The sequence below is a fragment of the Pleuronectes platessa genome, chromosome 11 (genome assembly GCF_947347685.1).
Source record: "Pleuronectes platessa chromosome 11, fPlePla1.1, whole genome shotgun sequence".
Lineage (NCBI taxonomy): Eukaryota > Metazoa > Chordata > Actinopteri > Pleuronectiformes > Pleuronectidae > Pleuronectes > Pleuronectes platessa.
This window is the reverse complement of record NC_070636.1, coordinates 8,433,239-8,451,865: the sequence shown is the minus strand read 5'-3', so window position 1 is coordinate 8,451,865 and position 18,627 is coordinate 8,433,239. Positions and strand designations below refer to the sequence as shown.

The following is an 18,627-nucleotide window of genomic DNA, read 5'->3' as shown; positions in this document are numbered from 1 at the left end:
GCTGCACCACCACCATCCAGTTACAACATGTTTCATCAGTTGCAGTTACTTCACGCTGGCACATGAACATAATTTAGCCGGCACTGGTTATCACTGCAGACGTTACAGAAACCTTTGGCATGAGTTTGCAGGATGATCTTTCAGCTGCATTGAAATCCACATGTCGAATGAGCTCAATCAGAGTTTTTCTCTCTCTCGCTCTCTCTCTCTCGCTCTACTGCTTTCATCATCGCTCCGCCTCGCTCTGAAGGGTTTGATGGAGAGCTGGTCGAATGTCAGCCGGAACTATCGTTATAACCGGAGGAATTCTCGCCGGAGTGATACTGCTGTGCATCGTAGCAGTGCTCTGTTACTGTAGACTCCAGGTACCACTGTGTGTGCATGAATCTGAAATGTATAGATAGATGGAAAGAAGGCAGGAGCACAAGAAGGAGAACACGAGATTTGGGCAAAAAGAGTAGAGAGCATAATGAGATAAATATATGAAATACACATGTGTAAACTTAAAAATATAAACATAAAATACATTAAAAAAGCTATACAAACACAAAAATACAGTAAACGAATGCAAATTATACAGTTGAGCAAAACCATTTAAAGCCTTTGCGTTATAAAGCTTTTTGTATACGACTTATAAAAAATAATAACTGAGCTTATTGATCTGTCAACATCATGAGACATTTGAAATTAATGAAATGAAGATAAAATAAAAAAAATGAAATTGACAAAAATAACTATCTTGCTCATACATACATGTTCCCGTGTGTTTTCACATGAAAAAGGTTAAATGCTCTAATGCTCAGAAAACACATCACTGTCCTCACACTGTCCATCGCTGCAGCTCCTCTTTTCAGCCACTGTCTGTAAACACTTGGTTTTAGCTCTTGTGTCTTTAAAGGGATAGTTCACTGAAAAAGTAAAATTCAGAAGTAGTACATTTACATTCTCTAAAACCGTATATAAAAGTGTTTAGTGTTTAAGCATCATATGTTTCCTTTAAGCATCCTTTAAACCCTGAACCACTCTTTCTCAAACTCCCTCTCCCTCTGTCTCCTCCCTCGCCCTCTGCAGTATTACTGCTGTAAGAAAAATGATTCTGAGGTGGACGTGGGCTCCGTGGTGGGAGAGGACCCCCTCTCTCACTTTCCCTGCAACGCCTGCAACGCCCTCGCCATGGACGGCGCCACCATCACCCCCGTCTCCCTGGATCAGCTGGACACGGGCTCCCACCACAGCCCCTGCCCCACCTGCTCGCCGCGCCCCATCCACTCTGGACTTGCAGACGGAATGCGTAACGGGGGGGAGCGGCTGGGCTTCCACACCTACTACGAGAACCCGTCCGTCTGTCTTCCTCTGTCCGCCAACCCGCAGGGATCCTCTCCTCTGAGTTACTTCGGCCCCTCGGACCTGTTCCCTCCACCGCCGCGCCCCTACAGCACCGACGTCTGACCTCTGCTGCACCGCCACACAGACATATAGATCTACGTTCATACACCTGATTCGTTCACACATCCAGCACATGTGACTAAATTCAGGTGACGGGTTACAAAACAGCACAATTACACTCACACACCCACATTACCGCACACGCTCACTTCAGCCACAGATTCATCCGAGGACTGTGACCCACAGACTGAGCAGAGCCTCTGTGTGGGCGACAGATCCACGGACCAGCAGAGGGCAGCGTGAAGTGCTGTTACATCAGCAGGGAGGTGTTCATCAGCCTCACTTTGTTCCACGTGGGACTAAAACGTGTTGTTGCAGATTGGATCATAAACGGGATCCGGTCCACATTCAGGTGTGGACGCACTGGTGCCGTCATTCAGGCCACATGTGAAAGTGGTCAGAGACACGTGAAGGTGGTCAGGGTCACGTGACCATGCATGTTCTCTATAGTGTGAACACGAAAGGGCCCCAGGCACAAGTCATTGTTCCTTCTTCTCTTCACAAAAACCATGTTGATGATCAATTACAGATGAATTCTGAATTTTTTTGTTGCCATGAAAGTTTATTTAGAAAAACTGCACTATTTTTTACAAGCCAAAAGGAATTGAGTTGTAATGAATTAATGAATTACAAATTAAATTGAACAAAATCCATTTTTCCTCCAAAAATTCCACCAGTTACACTTCATGTTATTGGTTCATATTTTCTGATTCATTTCCAAATTATTTCACGATTGAATCACATGTTCCAGGGTGTCACAATGTTTTTTTTGTGTGATAATTATTAAGAGAAGTAGGAATTTCCTCCCAGAGGAAAAATGAAAGTGCAAAAAGTGTTAAAACGTTCCTCGGGAAATTAGTGAAAATGTAAAAAAGAAACGTCTCGCAAAGTTAAAAAAAGTGTGTGTTAAAATGACATGTGTAAATCTGTTTGGGTGTTTTGCGTAATCTTGCTAACAAACAAACGAACAAATCAACAGACAAGCAGACAGGTGTGAAAACATAATCCGCTTGTCGGAGGTAAAAGGTGGATTTTTAATTATCCAATAACATTTTCAGTTCTCTTTCCTTATTTAACGCAAATTTCAGCGGAAACTCATGAACAAGTCAAGTCAACTTTCTGTCATATAGCCCAATATCTCAAATCACAGGTTAGCCAGGAGGGGGCTCTTGCTCTCAAGAAGACAACTTGTAACAAAATGTAGATTCTAAAACATGGACCACCACCAGTTCTTTAGTTTCCCCTCCTGTATTGTTGCCCCCCCCCCCCATCCCTCCCTCCACTTCTCTGCTGCTTATTATACATGAGGGCTAACAGTTCTTTCAACGAGGCGCTCGTTTGGACAGAAGCGACTCGACTCCATCAGTAGTTTCTACTGTTGGTGGAGGAGAAGACTCCCAAGGAGAAACTCCCAAGTCGGAGCATTTTCGTGAATCATGGCATTATCTGGAAGAGTCGAGTTTCAGTCTGCTGGTTAAAAAAAAGTCCTTTACTACAGTGAGAATTTATTTTGCTTCTACTTTCACTTCAGGTTTTATGAAATTAAGCTAGACTGTGTCTTCCATAGGATTTGATGGTATTAATATCTTCATGTTTACACATTGAGGTGGATGAAAAGAAGATTTGAATCTTGTTTTAGGAAAGTGACAAATATAAAAGGTTCATGTTTTTATCTAAATCCATTATATCTGCTGTAGAGTGAAGAAATGCAGTGTTTTTCCACAGTATATGCCTGAATCTATATATTTTCAAGGGGTGTTGTAGTTTTTGTGAAGGGTGTCAGGGTTTAGATGTGTTTAAGTAAGTTTGTACCAAATGTGAGTTTCTCCATCTACTTCCCTCGTGGATTGTGAGAGAATGGAAAATTTACATTTGGAAATGAAAGTTTAATTATCCAAAATTGTTCTTTAACTGAGATAAATATATGAACACAATTGTATGAAAGATTATTGATGAAAAGACATTAATATATATTTATTCACTGTATTCTCACAATGTTCCCACTGAGCCGTGAGTTACGATTCTTTCCTCGCCTCCCATTGTTGTGAATAAGTTTGTGCTAAATAACAGTAAATATGTAAAACGACTTTTTGTTAATTTAGCGTTGGAGGTTCACCACTTTGATATATTCACACAGCACATATTGTTCCCTTTATCTGGTGACAGGTTTATTTCTAGCGGCCACCGGCTCTGTGTTGTTGTTGCACCACAGTGACCACAACAGAATCAGAACTGACACCTTTATATTTTTCAGGTTCCTTGTTTTCTTCCGATTGTTAAAAAAGTGTATTTTTCAGATTTGTCTGTGTTATAACCTGATACACAAAAGAATCCACCGTGTTTCACAAATGGTTCCTTGTTTTGAGGAGGAATAAATGTTTATACATCTGACTGGACTTTTTTTTTTTTGTCTTCAACCGCAATGACAAAAAAAAAAATCACGTAGGTTTAGGGACTCAAAGGCAAAGTTGAGTAAATCAAAGACGGAAGTGAGAAGGAGCCACAAGCCGCTGAGAGAAAGGGAAGTGAAACCTGCTGGGGGGAAATTTAGGCAATTTGTCATCCGTCAAAGAAAGGAAAAGACACAAAATTAAGTGAGCGACGTCGTGACAAAGAGAGAAGTTGGGAGAAACTTGGAAGGGAAAATATGAATAAAGGGGATAAAGTGGGCGGAGGTGCAGACTCTGCTTTGTGTCCTTCTGCAAAGTCATGCTTTACCTGCCGGACCTGTTTGCTCTCCTGCCAGGCTGATCAGACAACAACAATAATGTGTGTCACTCCAGCACCTCAGGGGCAAATATCACAAATACCACATCACTAACGTCACTTACGTCCTTTAACGTGGGTTCATGTCAGTGTGGCAGCTTCATACTGCGTCTGTGCCAGAGTCTGAGCAAGAAGGAAGTGGAGAATGGATGAAAGTTAAGATGAATGTCCAACAAAATGCATTGTGGGATCAAATTATTGTTGTTAGTGGTGTTTAAGTGTGTGTGGGTTGTGTTGTGTTGAAAGCTGAGCACTGCAGTGGGTGTATCTGAGGCTGTTGTTCTTTCACACACTCTCAGGTCTCATATAAAGCTTGCTGAACCTGTTACTGCCTGTGCACCTGTAACACACACACACACACACCTCTTCAGATGACACTGTGTCCAAGTGGCTCTGCTCTCTGGTGTGAAAGGACACAGCTGCTCTTTACCTGTTGGGAGGTGTATCTCTCTCTGTCCTCCACCTTTGGACTGTAGAGCTGCGTTTCCTCGTGTTGGGACCGACGTGGACTTTACCCTCATCGTGCGCCTTTAGTTCTATTTACACTCTCATGCTGGATTCAACGCTCGCCTGCTTCACCGTGAGTCAAAACAAGACGTCTTCCCCTTGAGGAACTCACCTTACACCTAGTGAATCAGCTGTGATTTCTGGAGTTGGAGGCGTTTTCCTGCAGAAGGCCTTGATTTGTTTGTGTGAGCGTGAGCAGCTAGCCGGGCTGCGGATTTGGGCAAGATGATGGAGGAGGTGTCCACGATGATGGCGTACGATGCCAAATTTATGGAACAGATGAGCGAGGACGAGATCCTGGCGTGCCTGGTGGAGGAAACGGAACCTAAATTCACAGTAAGACTCACCGTTGCTTGGATTTATACAGTTGTATAAGCATTTCAGAGCGACCCAACCGATACCGACAAAAGAACAACACTGACCAAAACCGGGGCACTATTCTAATATTTGTAAATGTCTACTCATTCTAAAAAAAGCTGTTGTGGATCCAGTTGTACTTTCACTTCGGTGTATCTTCAGGAAATCAGTGCAATGCATCTAAAAACATACCGATGCACAACTTGGATTCTCAGGATCTCCTACAGCAAGAGGGGGATTGTCCGTAAAATCATTTTGAGTTAAACTGATTCCAAAAAAAGGAAAAAAATTACTTTCGTGTCATCCTATGTGATGATATGATGATTTGAGACATTAGAAAAATAATTCTGTTTTATTCTGTTCATTTTAGATATTCAAGATATGGAAATTGTAATTTCCCCATGTGCTCGGCTATGTCTTATCTCAGTCTTATCCAGATCTCTTTTTGGGGCCTGCTCTTGATTCGTTGCACTCGCTCAGCATCCGGCACCAGATCTGTGTGGAGGAGATATCTTTCTTCATTTCAGTTAAATAGGACAGTGTTTTCCATATTAGTGTATTTAGTTAGATCTGATTCTTCTCTGCCCTCAGGTTCCGACAAAGAAAGCTAAGCTGAGGGAAAGCCGGCTTCAGTTGATGGAGGCTGTGGAAGATCCTTTGGACAAATACCAGGTCAGAAATCTATGACTTTATGACTTGATTTCAAAACCCAATGTCTTTGATGCTCAGCCCTCACATGCAGTCACTTCCTGTATCAGCAGATATAACATTGTTTACTTGTTAGTGAGCCACAAACCCTGATTGTTGAGTGTTTTTACAGAAGGAAAACCGTCTTCTGGAGCAGACCAGCCTCCGTCTGGAGCAGGAAAACGACAACCTGGCCCATCGCCTCATCAGCAGCAAGGTCGCCCTGAGGAACGCTCTGGACAAGGTGCGATTAGCTCCAGCCCTTCATAGAAAGAGACAGAATTAAATATTCAAAAACACCAAAGCTAGTGTTTGCTTTAAAAAACTGCAATATACAAACTGACAGTGCTAAGCTAAGCTCTCGTTTTATCCAGAGAAACATAAAGCATGCATTTATGATTATAGTCTTTTTTTTCTTTTAAAGGAAATGGTTCAACAAATCCCTGAAATGATGGGGTGCTGTTTTGTGTGTTTTAATCCCGCTCAGCACGTTAAGCTTTGCCAAATATAAGAAGAAAGCACCATCTTTTCAAATGTTAAATAATGAGATGGATTTTACAAGAGTGATGTTCTGGAGTTAAGCAAAATTATAAAATGGTATAAATAGATGTCGTCAATGCTAAATATATTCTCAACTCCCACATGTTTAATTCTTTTATTTATACCAGTTATTAAAATTATATATGTAATGACATTTTGCAGAAATCACCTCATATGAAATTTTAAACAAGTTTTTTCTGGTTTTTATGTGTTTAGTTTTTCTAACTTTGTTCCAAAACCTGGAAAACCTTGGATAAAAAAAAATTGTAATTGATATTTAAAAATCGAATAATGCATCGAGGTGTTTGTGGGCTGTTGACAGGCGGAGGACAAAGTGGACAAACTCGCCAAAGACCTCGTGAGGACCAGACATCTCCTGCAGGCCGCAGAGGAGGAGAAGATTAGGAGGGAAGAGGAAGCTGGCACGGTAAAAAACTAAGACTGGTTCCACTGCCTCCCACAGTCATTATAATAATCACTTTATTGTCGGCGTTAGAGTTAAAAATGATTTCCTCCTCTTACAGCTGAAGGAGGTGTTTCGAAAAGAGCTTGAGAAGGCTGAGCGGGAGGTCAAAAGGTCATCGGGCATCATCGCAGACTACAAACAGGTACAGACAATCGTCAGGGTTGAGAATCGGGATGTACGCTTTAAATAATATATATAACAATAAAGAATTCAGTTGTGTTTTTGCTATTAATGATGTTATCATCAAACGCTCCTCCGCTCAGATCTGCTCCCAGCTGACAAACCGTCTGGAGAGGCAGCAGACCGCCCACAGAGAGGAGCTGGATTCACTCAAGGTGAGAATAAAAAAACTTTCATCTCTTCCTTTCCTTTTTTATTTGATCTCTTTCAAGCCACATTTAGAACAGAATGTTGAAGGAAGCAATTTTCAACGCTTTCAAGAAAATTGTTAACACGGCTCGGCTGCTTAACTTTCTCATTACAGATGGTTTACTGCAGCAGGTGTCAGTGGTATTCTCCTCTCACATATCTCATCCTCTGTGTTTGCAGAGTGCAGTGAAGGCTTGTTCTCGCTGTCAGCACATTGTGGACTCAGATGAGCCATCGTCTCCAGCAGCAGCAGCAGCAGCAGCCGCCGCTCAGCCAGGAGGCCTCGTGATGACCAGAGCTCAGGACGGGGACGGGGGACCTCCTAGCAAGGCGGAGCAGAGGAGGCAGGACCAGGAGAGGGAGTCCCTCAAGGCTCAGATCAGGGGGATGGAGCAGGACTTGGCGCAGACCAAACTCCAGATGGTGGAGGCTAAGTGTGAAATCCAGGTAAATATGGTGCTAAGCTTTTTTACCTTAATAATAACATAAATACAACTTATACTCACAGGAGCGTAACAGGGAATATGTCTGCTGCCTGACTTGTAACTCAGGAAACTAAGTGTCTCAACTACCTTCAGTTCAGCCTTCAGACCCCACTGACATGAAGCATTTCCATTTAGCGTAACAGCTTGAGTGTAGAATAACAGACAGGATTTCCCAAGGTCTCCACGTGGCTGCTGGAAAGCAGAAGTGACAGGGAAAATGAGAGCCGGAAGAAATAGCAGAAATTAATTCATAAAGAAACAAAAACAAAATGTGAAATAAAAGATTTTACTCATTGAAAAAAAGCTTCTTCCCTTAACTGACCTAAATACGCTTAAGAAAACAGGATCCAAGAATTATCCAGAAAAGCCTCTTGAAAGGAGAAATGCCTTCACTGTGAATGATTTCAGTTAAATGATCAGGATGAAAATATCAGTATTTGAGTTGTTTTTTTCAGAGTATATTAAATGGGTTTTCTGTAAAACCCATTTTACAATAAAGTTGTCTTTACAATAAAGTTGTCTACTGTAAAATGTATTATTCATGTAGGTCTAGTGGTATTTCAGTGTACTTAAAACAAGTATATCAACTTTTACTTTGTTTCTTCTTACATGCAAAATAACAGTGTCCATTTAGTGCATTATTTAAGTAGACTCTGATCAGTATAAACATAATGGGTATTCAGGTACTACTAGAAATTACTGACAAAAATGAACTCAGTAAATTTACATTTAAAGTGACAATATATCTATTTAGTACAATTTTATAGGAGTGATATTAAAATACAATTTAAATAAGTATACTGATTGACCACTTTTATTTGTTCATTATTTATAAAATTATGTTATGATCTGTTTGATTTAGGCACAATAAAGTTGTTTTTATTTTACAGTATGCCTGTTTGTCTTCGGTAGGAAATAATGTTCTATCTTTTACCTCAATGTTACAAGGACTTCCAGAGAAGTAGAAGGTACACTTTTCGGTAACATTTCTAATAAAGGCTGTGTTTACTCTTCCAGGACCTGGAGCACCAGAAGGGTAACATGGCCAACCAGCTACACGCAGCAAAGAACAACTGGATCAACAAGGCCCTCACGTCCCTGCGCACATCCAGCGGAGGGACTCAATGGTATAAGCACAACCCAGGGACGGGGCGTCCCTATTGGGCTGGAACCTCCACTGTGGCTCCCTGTCCAGAAAACATGTGACAGCTCAGACTGTGGACACTGATCAGCTGGAAATGGACATTGTGGCTTGATCAAGACTTTTTAAGTGTGAGCCGCACACTGTGTTTTCAATGCTATCGCTGCTATTTGTCGTTTTGGACACTAGAGGCGCGTCTGGAGCACAGAGAGGAGCAGAGGGAGAACCTGGCCAGGCGCCGACAAATTCTCTCATGTCTCTTCACCACTTTCAAAGAACTGCATCTTCTTGTACATACTTATTTCATCTGTAAACAATAAAACATGTTAAATACTCAAGTAGGAAACTGGCTGTTTTTTGCTTGTGACATAAGGAAACCTGACACATCAAAGTGAAACAGTCGTTTCTGTGGGAGGTAAACCACACTCACTGTTCCTCTTTCATTTTCTGCCTTTAAAGAGCCGATCAGCCGCCTCTCATACACACTCACTCACTCGGGGAGAGATCGAGAGGAGATTGTTATCTCTGAACTTTGACTGGTGTAGTAAGGAAACGGAGCAGAAAACAAAAAGAATCGTATTGTGTGTGTCAGGCCTCACCACAGGGTTTTTAGAGATATCTCTTTATAAGACAACTATCAAGGGCAGAATTATTGTTCTCAAAGACGGATGATGGCTGCGATGTTGGTCACTGTGACTCTCCTCCTGTGTGTACTGGGAGGACAAGCACTGGACCTGCTGAAAGCCTCATCAGGGGGTGAGTACCAGTCTGTGCAGATACGCTCACAGTTATTGGTGTGTGCTGTGTGTGGTACATTGTGTGTTTGTGTGTGTTAATTAGTTTGCACCAATAAGCTAAAATAGAGGACTTCCTTATTTTGTTTTTAATAACCAGATTTTATTATATCATAGTTTTAGGATTGTGCTTTATACAGTCACTTTAATTCTGTTATTTAGTTTATTTTCATCTTTTTACAGAACAGAAAAATGCTATATTTTATTTATGTGGCTTGCTGTTTTTGTGTGTATGTGTATTTCAAAATTCCATTTTTTTGGTTTTCATTGCGGTTATCTTTTAAGTGATAAAGAAACAGGGACAATACAAATAAAATAATTGAATTAAAAACAATAATACTATTACTACTAATAATAATAATAAACAGTTATCAAAACCAAGATAATAAGAATAATCAAGGAAAGATAAGTAATTTTAAAACATTATTTTTTTCATGGATAGAAACACATTCATTTTTTAAGTGCTCTGCTTGTATTAATATTTATATTTTTTCACTGAATGTGATTTGTTCCACCAGTTCCTCCCCCTGTTCCACGGGTGCATTGCTGGTGCTCGAGCTTTCCAAATGTGACTCTTTGCTCCTGGCCTGAACCGTCCCACTGCCCACCGACACATTACGTTGCCACCTACAGGTAAATCGGACAAATTAAGCAACTCTTCTTCATCCTCCTCCTCCTCCTCTTCCTCCTGCTGGTGCTGACCCAAACAACTGACCCCTTTTAGTAGCATTGACTGCAGTTGTTAAGTGTTATTATGGAGCTTGTTTGTATTCATGTAAATGTGTGTGTTTGACAGTGAGAGACACGGGCAGCCAATCACTGAAAAGTGTCTCATCATCCCACCCTCCCATAATTCTTCATCACCTACATCATCATCATCATCATCATCATCATCATCATCATCATCATCATCATCTCAACAGGTACAAGGTTATTTATCTTTGCAGTTGAGAGGTTTTCCCGTACAGAAGCAGATTTGAACCTAAATCAATCTGAACACACATTATTCATTTACGGGTTTGAATTGGTGAAGGTTTTAAACTGTAATGTTGATCCAAATACTCTAAACTCCATTTCCAAACTGGTCCCAATGACCATTACATGAGACAAAAGAAATAAGGAGCATCGTGATTCGTGCTTGGTTTTGTTGAGTTGTGTGTTCATCACAATAATATAATAAACTTTATTTAAAGTATTTTTCATACATAACCACAGTTCAGAGGGCTTTAGAAAAAGTTAAATAAAATAAAGTTAATGCATATAATACATAAAAGTACAGGGAGGTACACAAAACAATACAGTAGTTTTAGTTCAAAGTTGTTTGATCAGCAAGTAACATCAAAGAGATAAAGTAATAAGCAGACATTTCTCTTCATAAAGGGATACTACAAATAAATAAAATATACACTCTACAAAATACTCTCATTTATAGATTCTTTCAAATTTGAAATATACTATAAAATACACTTACCGTTAAAATGTACTAACTGGAATCAAATCTGCTTTCTGCTGTAGTGGCACTGCCAGCTACCCAACCTGAAGCTTCTCACCGACTACATCATCAACATCACGGCTGTTCATTCTGGTGGAAGCAGCTCCTACCTCTCAAGTTTTATGTTGGAGGACATTGGTAAGAACTGGAACGATGAATAATCAAATAAAAAAAGTAGGGCTGTGAAATGATTACAATTTTTAATCAAATTAATCACAGGTTTCTATGGATTAATCATGATTAATCACATTACCGATTTTTTCGGAATATTTTTGTGAAAACAAGATTTATGACATTTAACTTTTCTTTTGTGCTGCAACTCAGCAGTTCTTCAGCAGTTATCATTGCTTTTCCATATGGAACATTAATATAATCTTCATCCTAAACAGAATTCGGGCTCCTTAGCCATTGTGTGGTTGAATAAAACTTTTTTTTTTAAATTAAACAGAAATTATTTGAGCTTCTTAGCCATAGGATGGTTGACATTTTTTATATTTTTTGTCACACAACCATTAACCACACCATTAACCATTAACCACACCAGTTAAATCTAATGCCTCTAAAGGCCCTCTTAGCTACTCGGTCTTTAGCCAGTTGGTGAGGCAAACTAACTTGTTCAAATTCTCTGACAGTAAAGCTGACCGCTTCTTTTGCACAATGTGTCCGGCGAGTGAGTCTGGTTTGGCGCATTCCACTTGAACGCCCCTCGCCGACCAACACATGCTTCGCGTTGCGGTGGTTAGGCGGGTATTGCTACGGTGAAACGATAACGTCTTCTCGCAGAGTGTGCATATCACCTTGGTTTTACTGAATGTTCGATCTTTGTTTTTTTGGAACACGATCTTCCCGTCCAGAAGGTCCTCAGGTTCATCAGAATTATCCATGTTGTTTGTTTGTTTGAATGGCAGCTGCCGTCTGACTGCATTAGAGCGGCAGTGGTAGTGCAGAGGCGGTAGTGCAGAGGCGGCGGAATTGGAAGGTCCTTCTGCGCATGCGTTAAATGCGTTAAAAAAAAAACGAATTAATCCTGTAATTTAATCATAACGCGTTAACGCGTTATTTTTCACAGCTCTAAAAAAAAGGTTTAAACATATGTAAGGTGTAAGTTACTTCCGTTGATGGAGATGCAGTTCTACATCTTGGCTTGATAACGATAATATAAGAAGAAGCTAAATTAATTTTTCTCTGTCTCTGGCTGTGCAGTGAAACCAGATCCTCCCGTAGACGTCCAGGTATCCTCTCAAAACACCAGAAGCCTGCAGGTGCAGTGGTCTCCTCCGCCCACCTGGACCAACCTGCACATCTTCCCCCTCAAATACCAGATAATGTACCAGTGGAAGAACAGGGGCATCGCATCGTCTGTCAATGTAAGAAAAAGCTTCATCAGAATCTACAGGGTTCAAGTGCAGCAACATCAGAAAGATGGGATATGTGAAACTCTTTCAAAAAGTCCATGTCCCAAATAGTGTTCTGTAAACAAATCCTCGTTACAATGGGTTTTTTTTCTGTCTCCTATTCATTTTCAATTGTTTGATTGAAACAATTTAATATTCTATTTAAAACATGAAAGTGTTGCCTCATTATTTTTTCTGTTTTGTAAATATTGGCCTCTTGGCATTATCTAAATATAAGAATGTATCCATGTTGTAATTCATGTTGCTGATGTTTATCCTGTCTACACTAAGTCTATCTACTAAAAATGTATTAACTAGTATTATTGGAGACTTAAATTAATGATAACTGTCATTTCTAACTGTATTATTAACAATCAGAAGAAGTAAACATAATATTCAAAGGGATTTTCCACAACCTGACAAACCAAAAAGTGCTGTTATTAGTCAATCTGCTAATAGATGAAGTATTCTAACATCAATGAAGTTAGAATCTATAATAAACCAGAACCACATGTATTTCCAGATGATAAATAACATTAAATCTTTCACGGAGACAATTTGTGTAAAATCCCCATATGCAAACCACAGCCATTGTGTTTATTGTCAAACTGAAGATGTTGAAAATAACACATTTTATATTTTCTCCTCCAGTTGGGTCCGTTTGAGAGCACCCAGGTGGAGCTGAAGGGGCTGAGCCCGGCGAGGGAGTACCTGTTCCAGGTGTGCGCCAAGGAGCTGCTGGATCTCGGCAAGTGCAGCAACTGGAGTTCATCTGTAAATATCACCTTACCGAGGACGAAGCCTTAGACTCTCTCACCCGGTTTTATTTATCTCTCTCCTTCTAAGCTACCAGCGATCATTGCTGTTTTGAGTGCACATACATTGCAGGCAAAGGTCGTTGATATTTAACATTTATTTATAAAGAAATGGAATGTTTGTTATTGCTGTAGTTTTTGTTGTAACACTGTTGGTTTTATTGTCAAGGCAACAGCAACATTTTTTGTGAAAAATAAAATAAAAATAAAGCTTTTGAATAAAATCCACCGAGGAGTCAGTCGACTACATGCAGCACGAGCGGGGTGACAAATTCAGAGTGTCTGACCCCCAGAGAGAAGGACGGGGGTCTGGGAAGGTGCACGTGGAACTTCTCCGGGCTGTACGCTCCCGGGCCGGGAATGGTCGCAGAGTGACTGGGCCGCTTGGTGCGGCTCTGCATGGTGAAGGAGGGCTGGCGCTGGCGGAATATGTCCGGGTTGGTGCTGTTGTATTTTCCTGGTCCCGGGCTCATGGAGAGATCCTCAGAGGGAGCGCCCACCTTCCTGCGACCTGAGAAGCTGAAGCTGTTGCTGGAGGGTTTGTTAGGAACCTGGCAACCGAGCAGATTTGGGAGACTGTAGCTGGTGGAGGAAAGAAAGTTTAGTTCAATTAATTCATTTAATTAGTTTGATTAAGTTTATCTAGTTAGCTTGTACTTCAGAGATTTCCGATTTTGAAATTTCAAATACATCAACAGCTGAAAGTTTAGTCCCCGGCAACTGTACTTCTGCAAGAAATATCAACGACAATGAAGGTTTAACCAATCAATCAACTAATAAATCTCCTCTAAATGTATTTTAATATAGAATTTGCTAAACTAAGTACTAAGACCCCCAGTTAGCATCAATGAAATAGATCACTAGAATCTGACAAGCAGCTAATAATTACAATAAAAAAAAAACAATAAAGTGCAACTTGCAATGTTGAAGAACAAAATAGATTTAATGGGTTCTTCCTTGGTTTGTGCCACACCCCTCTGCAAAATTTCTTGGGAAGTACTATTCTCTAGTTTTGAATGGAGTTGATGAAGCTCTATGGCACAGAGCAATAATCTATATCAGACTTTGGCTGCACAGACAAAACGGTTTAATGATCTGTAACAGACCAGCTAGTAGTTGATAAATGATAGTAGTAATAAACCTGTTGGGGGCTGGTACAGCGTCCACAGAGCGGTATCTGGTGCGGCTGCCGATGGTGTAGGATGGAGGTCGGCTGTGAGCATTGAGAGGTGGAGCCTTTTCTGGGCTGTAGGCCCCGGGTCCTGGAGTTGGGAACAGCTCCCCTGTGAACACACAAAAAGAGATTGGTTCGGGAAGTCATCTATTACCTGTATGGAATTGAACTGAACCTAGGTTAGGTTATGTTAGGTAGGCTATGCTAAGGTAAGGTAAGATAAGCTAAACTAAGATGAGCTGAACTAAGAAAAGATAAACTAAGGTAAGGTATGTTTAAGTTAGGTGAGGTTAATTAAGGTAAAAGCTATTTTATTGCTCCACATCACTGCATCACATTACATACAGCAAAAAATACATCAGAAGAAAAATATCCCCTCCTTGACAGGAGTGTTTGCATGAAAACACTAGTACTCCTTTTTGATGTTTTGTATTGTTTTGAAGGTCAGCCTCCATTTTGGCCTCTTCAACTGTCGACCTGAGGGTAGCAGTTTGAAATCAGAGTAGAGGATTTGTGTTGGGTCACTTTCTACGTCATGCTCTGCCTCCTCCTGCTGCTGCTCTACACAAACATTTTCCTGTTGTTAGGAACGCATCTGACAAAATTTGTTAGGACCTGATTTTTGGTTCTGAAACATCTTTAGAATCAGGTTCAGGTTCAGGTGCTGACTGAAGTTAGTAATGGCCTTGGTCCATATTTGTTAAAGGAGTTTGGTCAACCAATTGAGCAAATTGTCCTCTGATCAGATTTCTTTACAATATACCCTCTATGGAACAGTTGTTATGCTCTCCCATATACTTGATCCCAAACCATCATAACTAAATTTACCAGCATTACTTGAGATGTTTTGTTTTATCACCTTTACTTCCTGTGTTCCTTCCTCGGCCCAAAATAGAGTAGGAGGGCGTCTCCATTCGACCAAAGCGGGTGACCTTTGAGTCAACGTGGTACCTTGGTCCCGGGCTGGAGTCCACAGAGACCACTACAGAAAAAAAAACACAAACACAAACAATCTTCCAAAAACATCCAATTCCAGACAGTATATGTAGAAAGTAACAAGTTCTAGCTGGTCGCGAGTCAAAAGCTGGGCAACTGCAAACCAACAGAAAGAAAAACATGTAGCGTCCCAAGAGATTTCCATATGAAAACTCACTGCTGTTGCGGATGTGGAAGGAATACGCAGGGCTGCTGGGTTTGGTGATGTCATGGTTGATGTATCCAACTGTAGGGGGCAGAGCGTAGCGTCCAGGGCCCGGGCCTGACAGTGAGAGAGAGAGAGGGAGAGAAGAGGAGGAGGAGGAGGAGGAGGAGGAGGAGGAGGAGGAGGAGGAGGAGGAGGAGGACAGTGATGAAAATGATGCAACAGGCTTAGTTCCAAGCAGCGGAGGTAGACAGCACACCCACTGACTCTCTGGCTCGGCCTGTGTTGTCGCTGATGATTTCCATATGTAGCCCTTTGACTGATTTTCTATGGTTATGCATTTTAACGTCCTTCCTCGGCTTGTTTGGGAACGGATTCTAAACAAAGTAGGAGTCTCAAACGAGTATGGAGCAACGGCTGTAGAAATGCTGTGTGAGAAATGTTATACCAAAGCCAGTTCAGCTCTAATACAGTCCATGTGGATGTTAGAGCCACTCACACTAACACGCGCACACACACACACACACACACACACACACACACACACAAGCACACACAGTGGGATACACATTTCTTAAACTAACCTCTTTCTCGGGCAGAGATTATGGGCCGTCTCTTCACCACCTCCTCCATACTGTGCCAACCTCTTCGTCCTCGTCCTCTCCTCTTCCTCGGTCACTTCAGACACATCCTCTTCTCTCGGGTGCCTCTCTCCAGGTGATCAGCTCCCTCCCCAGGCTGAATTATACATGGCCATGAGGTGAAGAAATCCTATATTGACAAGGGAGCTGGGTACGCCCCGACCTGCTCTCCATTTCCTTTCCCCCCTAAGGTCCTTTTAAGACAAAATATTTTTATGTCTGGGCCAAAAGTCGACTCTTTCAAGGCTAAAAAGGAGATAACCATTGATTGTTTGGAACCAAAATGTCAAAGATGATAGAACAAACAGTTTAGCTTGCACTGAATTCTCTAAACGTACTCGTAAAGTTCTCAGTTGACATAAAACACTGCAGCATTACTCATGTCAACAGGAGGTACTACAGTTTTTCATCTTATTCCAAGTCCCTACAGGTAACTGTAGCTCAAATGAGCGTTGGTGTGGACTATTAAAAAAATAGAAGCTCTCACATTGATCTTCTGTTGGATGTGGATATTTGACAGACTGAACGACGCTTTAATGAAAACCATCGAGTGGCGAGCATTATAATCTGAGAGTCCTTTTATTAAATAAAAAAAATCGTATTTAACTGAGTTCAAGTGATTCATTACCTGCCAGAGCAGCTGCTACATTTAATTCAATACTTGGCAGAGACGGGGAAAAAAAGCTTTTAAATGTTGAATAATCTCCAGGGATCTTTTCATTTCTTTCCTCTCTTCTATTGGTTAGAAAAATAACCATTAGAGGTAAAAGCCCAAATTTACAGCACTCAGCTGTGGAAAGTACAGTAATGAAATATACTGAAGTACTGAGCTTGAGTTAAATTTAACATTTACTTTTCTTTTTTTGTACCTTTTGGTATTTCCATTCAGTGCTGCATTATGTGACTCGTGTGAGAACAGCAAAGAGGGAACTCCCTGATAAACCTTTGAGATGGTTCTGTTTATATTACAGTTGGAGGCTCAAAAAACATATATGAATTTGTGTTGCACAACTTTTGTAGGTTATACTTCTATTCTTGTACTCAAAATTTATATTCACTGCAGGAATTGTACTAATAAAGGAGTATTTTTACATAATATAAGCAGGCAGAGCATTTTGGTTTCTTACTTTCTTTAAAATTGCGAGATTTTTTTTTTTCCAAGTTTTCTTAAATTTCTCATGGAATAATTCATGGATATTAAAAAAAAAAACTCCAGCAGGTTTAGGGGACTGATATCTATGAGTGTGTGGGATTTGGGTCAGGTACAAATACAAATCTGATTCTAATGAATTTAAATGTGCTTTCATAATCAACTTCATGTGAGAGGCAACTTTCAAAAGCAAGAGCGATCTTCCTTCCTATTTCCTCCCTATGTTCCTAAAATATTTAAATGGAAAAAATGAGTTTGTGTAGCAAAACTTTTGTAGACAAGACTTCTGTAAGTTTGCTCTGGTAGAATTTTTACAGAATAAATTTTACTTATAATATATTTTACAGTGTACATTAAGTAAAAGGAAGGAAACGAACTTGACAAACACCTTAAGGTTGAAATCCTAAATTCCCCTGATAGGCAGAGTGATATGTAAATATATAAAAAAGGTAAATACGTTTGAAATATATAATAACCTTGATTTCCTCCCTGAAAGGTTGTGTCACTGCTTTTGAAAATACGTCTTTTTGCGACTGTGACAATTTCAGAACACAAAAATTGGTTTTCGTAGCTGGAAACCTGCGACTAATTCTAAAATAGGTCACTTTGTCTGCTAGTTTTCACCCAGACAGCATCGGACAAGTGTCAACTGTGTCAGAAAAGCCCTGAGGATGATTAACTGCTGCTCTCTGTTACTTTCCACTGAGAGAAACTCAGGTAGACATTCAGCCTGTTGCTCCCTCGTCCTTCTGATCTTCTGTCCCCCGAGCACAGAGGTAACTAAAACCTTTAGTGCGGAGCCATGACTAAGAAAAACGCCACACTGGTTAAATATTAAGCACCAGTGACTCTGAGTGGTCACAGGATCAGTAACAAGACTCTGCAGTGTCACCGGCAGGAGATTAACTCGCTTTGACGAAAGGAAACAGTGTCTTCAGTTTCCCTGACAAACTTTGGGACAAGGCAACTTCCAGAATCAGACTCCACAAGTTCAACTAACGCTGAACTACAGATCAGATAAAAAGACGTAGAAGTCTATAAAAACTGTTAGTCTCTGCTGCCCAGGGAAGAAGCATAGAATATTTTTTTGATATCTAAAATATTTAGAATTCTAAACAGAGATGATGCATTTGTAAAAGCTTTAATATACTTTTATTCTCTACATGGAAACCACCTAGTTGTTTGGACACCAACAGCATGAATCACCACTTGTGCCTGCAGAGGGCGCCACCGCTCGGTAAAAGTTATATAAGCTGCGTCTC

At 40.6% G+C, this 18,627-nt stretch overlaps 4 protein-coding genes across 4 annotated transcripts; 3 read left to right on the top strand and 1 right to left on the bottom strand.

The window, feature by feature from the left end:
- The first annotated feature begins 272 nt into the window (after positions 1–272).
- LOC128451505 (protein FAM163A-like) lies at positions 273–1,449 on the top strand. The gene is made up of 2 exons (XM_053435368.1): positions 273–365; positions 1,072–1,449. Exons 1-2 carry the CDS (start codon positions 273–275, stop codon positions 1,447–1,449), a joined length of 471 nt encoding a protein of 156 aa, XP_053291343.1.
- Positions 1,450–4,302: 2,853 nt separating this feature from the next.
- On the top strand, positions 4,303–9,110 carry LOC128451503 (rab GTPase-activating protein 1-like). The gene is made up of 8 exons (XM_053435365.1): positions 4,303–5,055; positions 5,668–5,748; positions 5,897–6,007; positions 6,626–6,730; positions 6,828–6,911; positions 7,033–7,104; positions 7,319–7,585; positions 8,641–9,110. Exons 1-8 carry the CDS (start codon positions 4,945–4,947, stop codon positions 8,827–8,829), a joined length of 1,020 nt encoding a protein of 339 aa, XP_053291340.1. The 5' UTR covers positions 4,303–4,944; the 3' UTR covers positions 8,830–9,110.
- A 108-nt stretch (positions 9,111–9,218) lies between these two features.
- ebi3 (Epstein-Barr virus induced 3) lies at positions 9,219–13,483 on the top strand. The gene is made up of 6 exons (XM_053435367.1): positions 9,219–9,520; positions 10,077–10,191; positions 10,355–10,481; positions 11,074–11,188; positions 12,254–12,417; positions 13,096–13,483. The coding sequence occupies exons 1-6, from the start codon at positions 9,433–9,435 to the stop codon at positions 13,249–13,251; spliced, it is 765 nt and encodes a 254-aa protein (XP_053291342.1). The 5' UTR covers positions 9,219–9,432; the 3' UTR covers positions 13,252–13,483.
- Positions 13,484–13,495: 12 nt separating this feature from the next.
- odf3l2a (outer dense fiber of sperm tails 3-like 2a) lies at positions 13,496–16,207 on the bottom strand. The gene is made up of 5 exons (XM_053435364.1): positions 16,159–16,207; positions 15,587–15,691; positions 15,293–15,415; positions 14,401–14,542; positions 13,496–13,841 (listed from the first exon to the last, which is right to left on the bottom strand). Exons 1-5 carry the CDS (start codon positions 16,205–16,207, stop codon positions 13,496–13,498), a joined length of 765 nt encoding a protein of 254 aa, XP_053291339.1.
- Between the last annotated feature and the right edge of the window lie 2,420 nt (positions 16,208–18,627).

Coding starts and splice junctions, on each gene's coding strand:
- ebi3 (XM_053435367.1), top strand. CDS start 9,433: ATGATGGCTGCGATGTTGGTCACTGTGACTCTCCTCCTGTGTGTACTG. Junction 10,192..10,354: donor CATTACGTTGCCACCTACAG/GTAAATCGGACA, acceptor TGTGTTTGACAG/TGAGAGACACGGGCAGCCAA. Junction 12,418..13,095: donor GCATCGCATCGTCTGTCAAT/GTAAGAAAAAGC, acceptor TTTCTCCTCCAG/TTGGGTCCGTTTGAGAGCAC.
- odf3l2a (XM_053435364.1), bottom strand. CDS start 16,207: ATGGAGGAGGTGGTGAAGAGACGGCCCATAATCTCTGCCCGAGAAAGA. Junction 15,692..16,158: donor AATCTCTGCCCGAGAAAGAG/GTTAGTTTAAGA, acceptor TCTCACTGTCAG/GCCCGGGCCCTGGACGCTAC. Junction 14,543..15,292: donor AAGGAACACAGGAAGTAAAG/GTGATAAAACAA, acceptor GTGTGTTCACAG/GGGAGCTGTTCCCAACTCCA.
- LOC128451503 (XM_053435365.1), top strand. CDS start 4,945: ATGATGGAGGAGGTGTCCACGATGATGGCGTACGATGCCAAATTTATG. Junction 5,749..5,896: donor ATCCTTTGGACAAATACCAG/GTCAGAAATCTA, acceptor GTGTTTTTACAG/AAGGAAAACCGTCTTCTGGA. Junction 6,731..6,827: donor GGGAAGAGGAAGCTGGCACG/GTAAAAAACTAA, acceptor CTCCTCTTACAG/CTGAAGGAGGTGTTTCGAAA.
- LOC128451505 (XM_053435368.1), top strand. CDS start 273: ATGTCAGCCGGAACTATCGTTATAACCGGAGGAATTCTCGCCGGAGTG. Junction 366..1,071: donor TCTGTTACTGTAGACTCCAG/GTACCACTGTGT, acceptor CGCCCTCTGCAG/TATTACTGCTGTAAGAAAAA.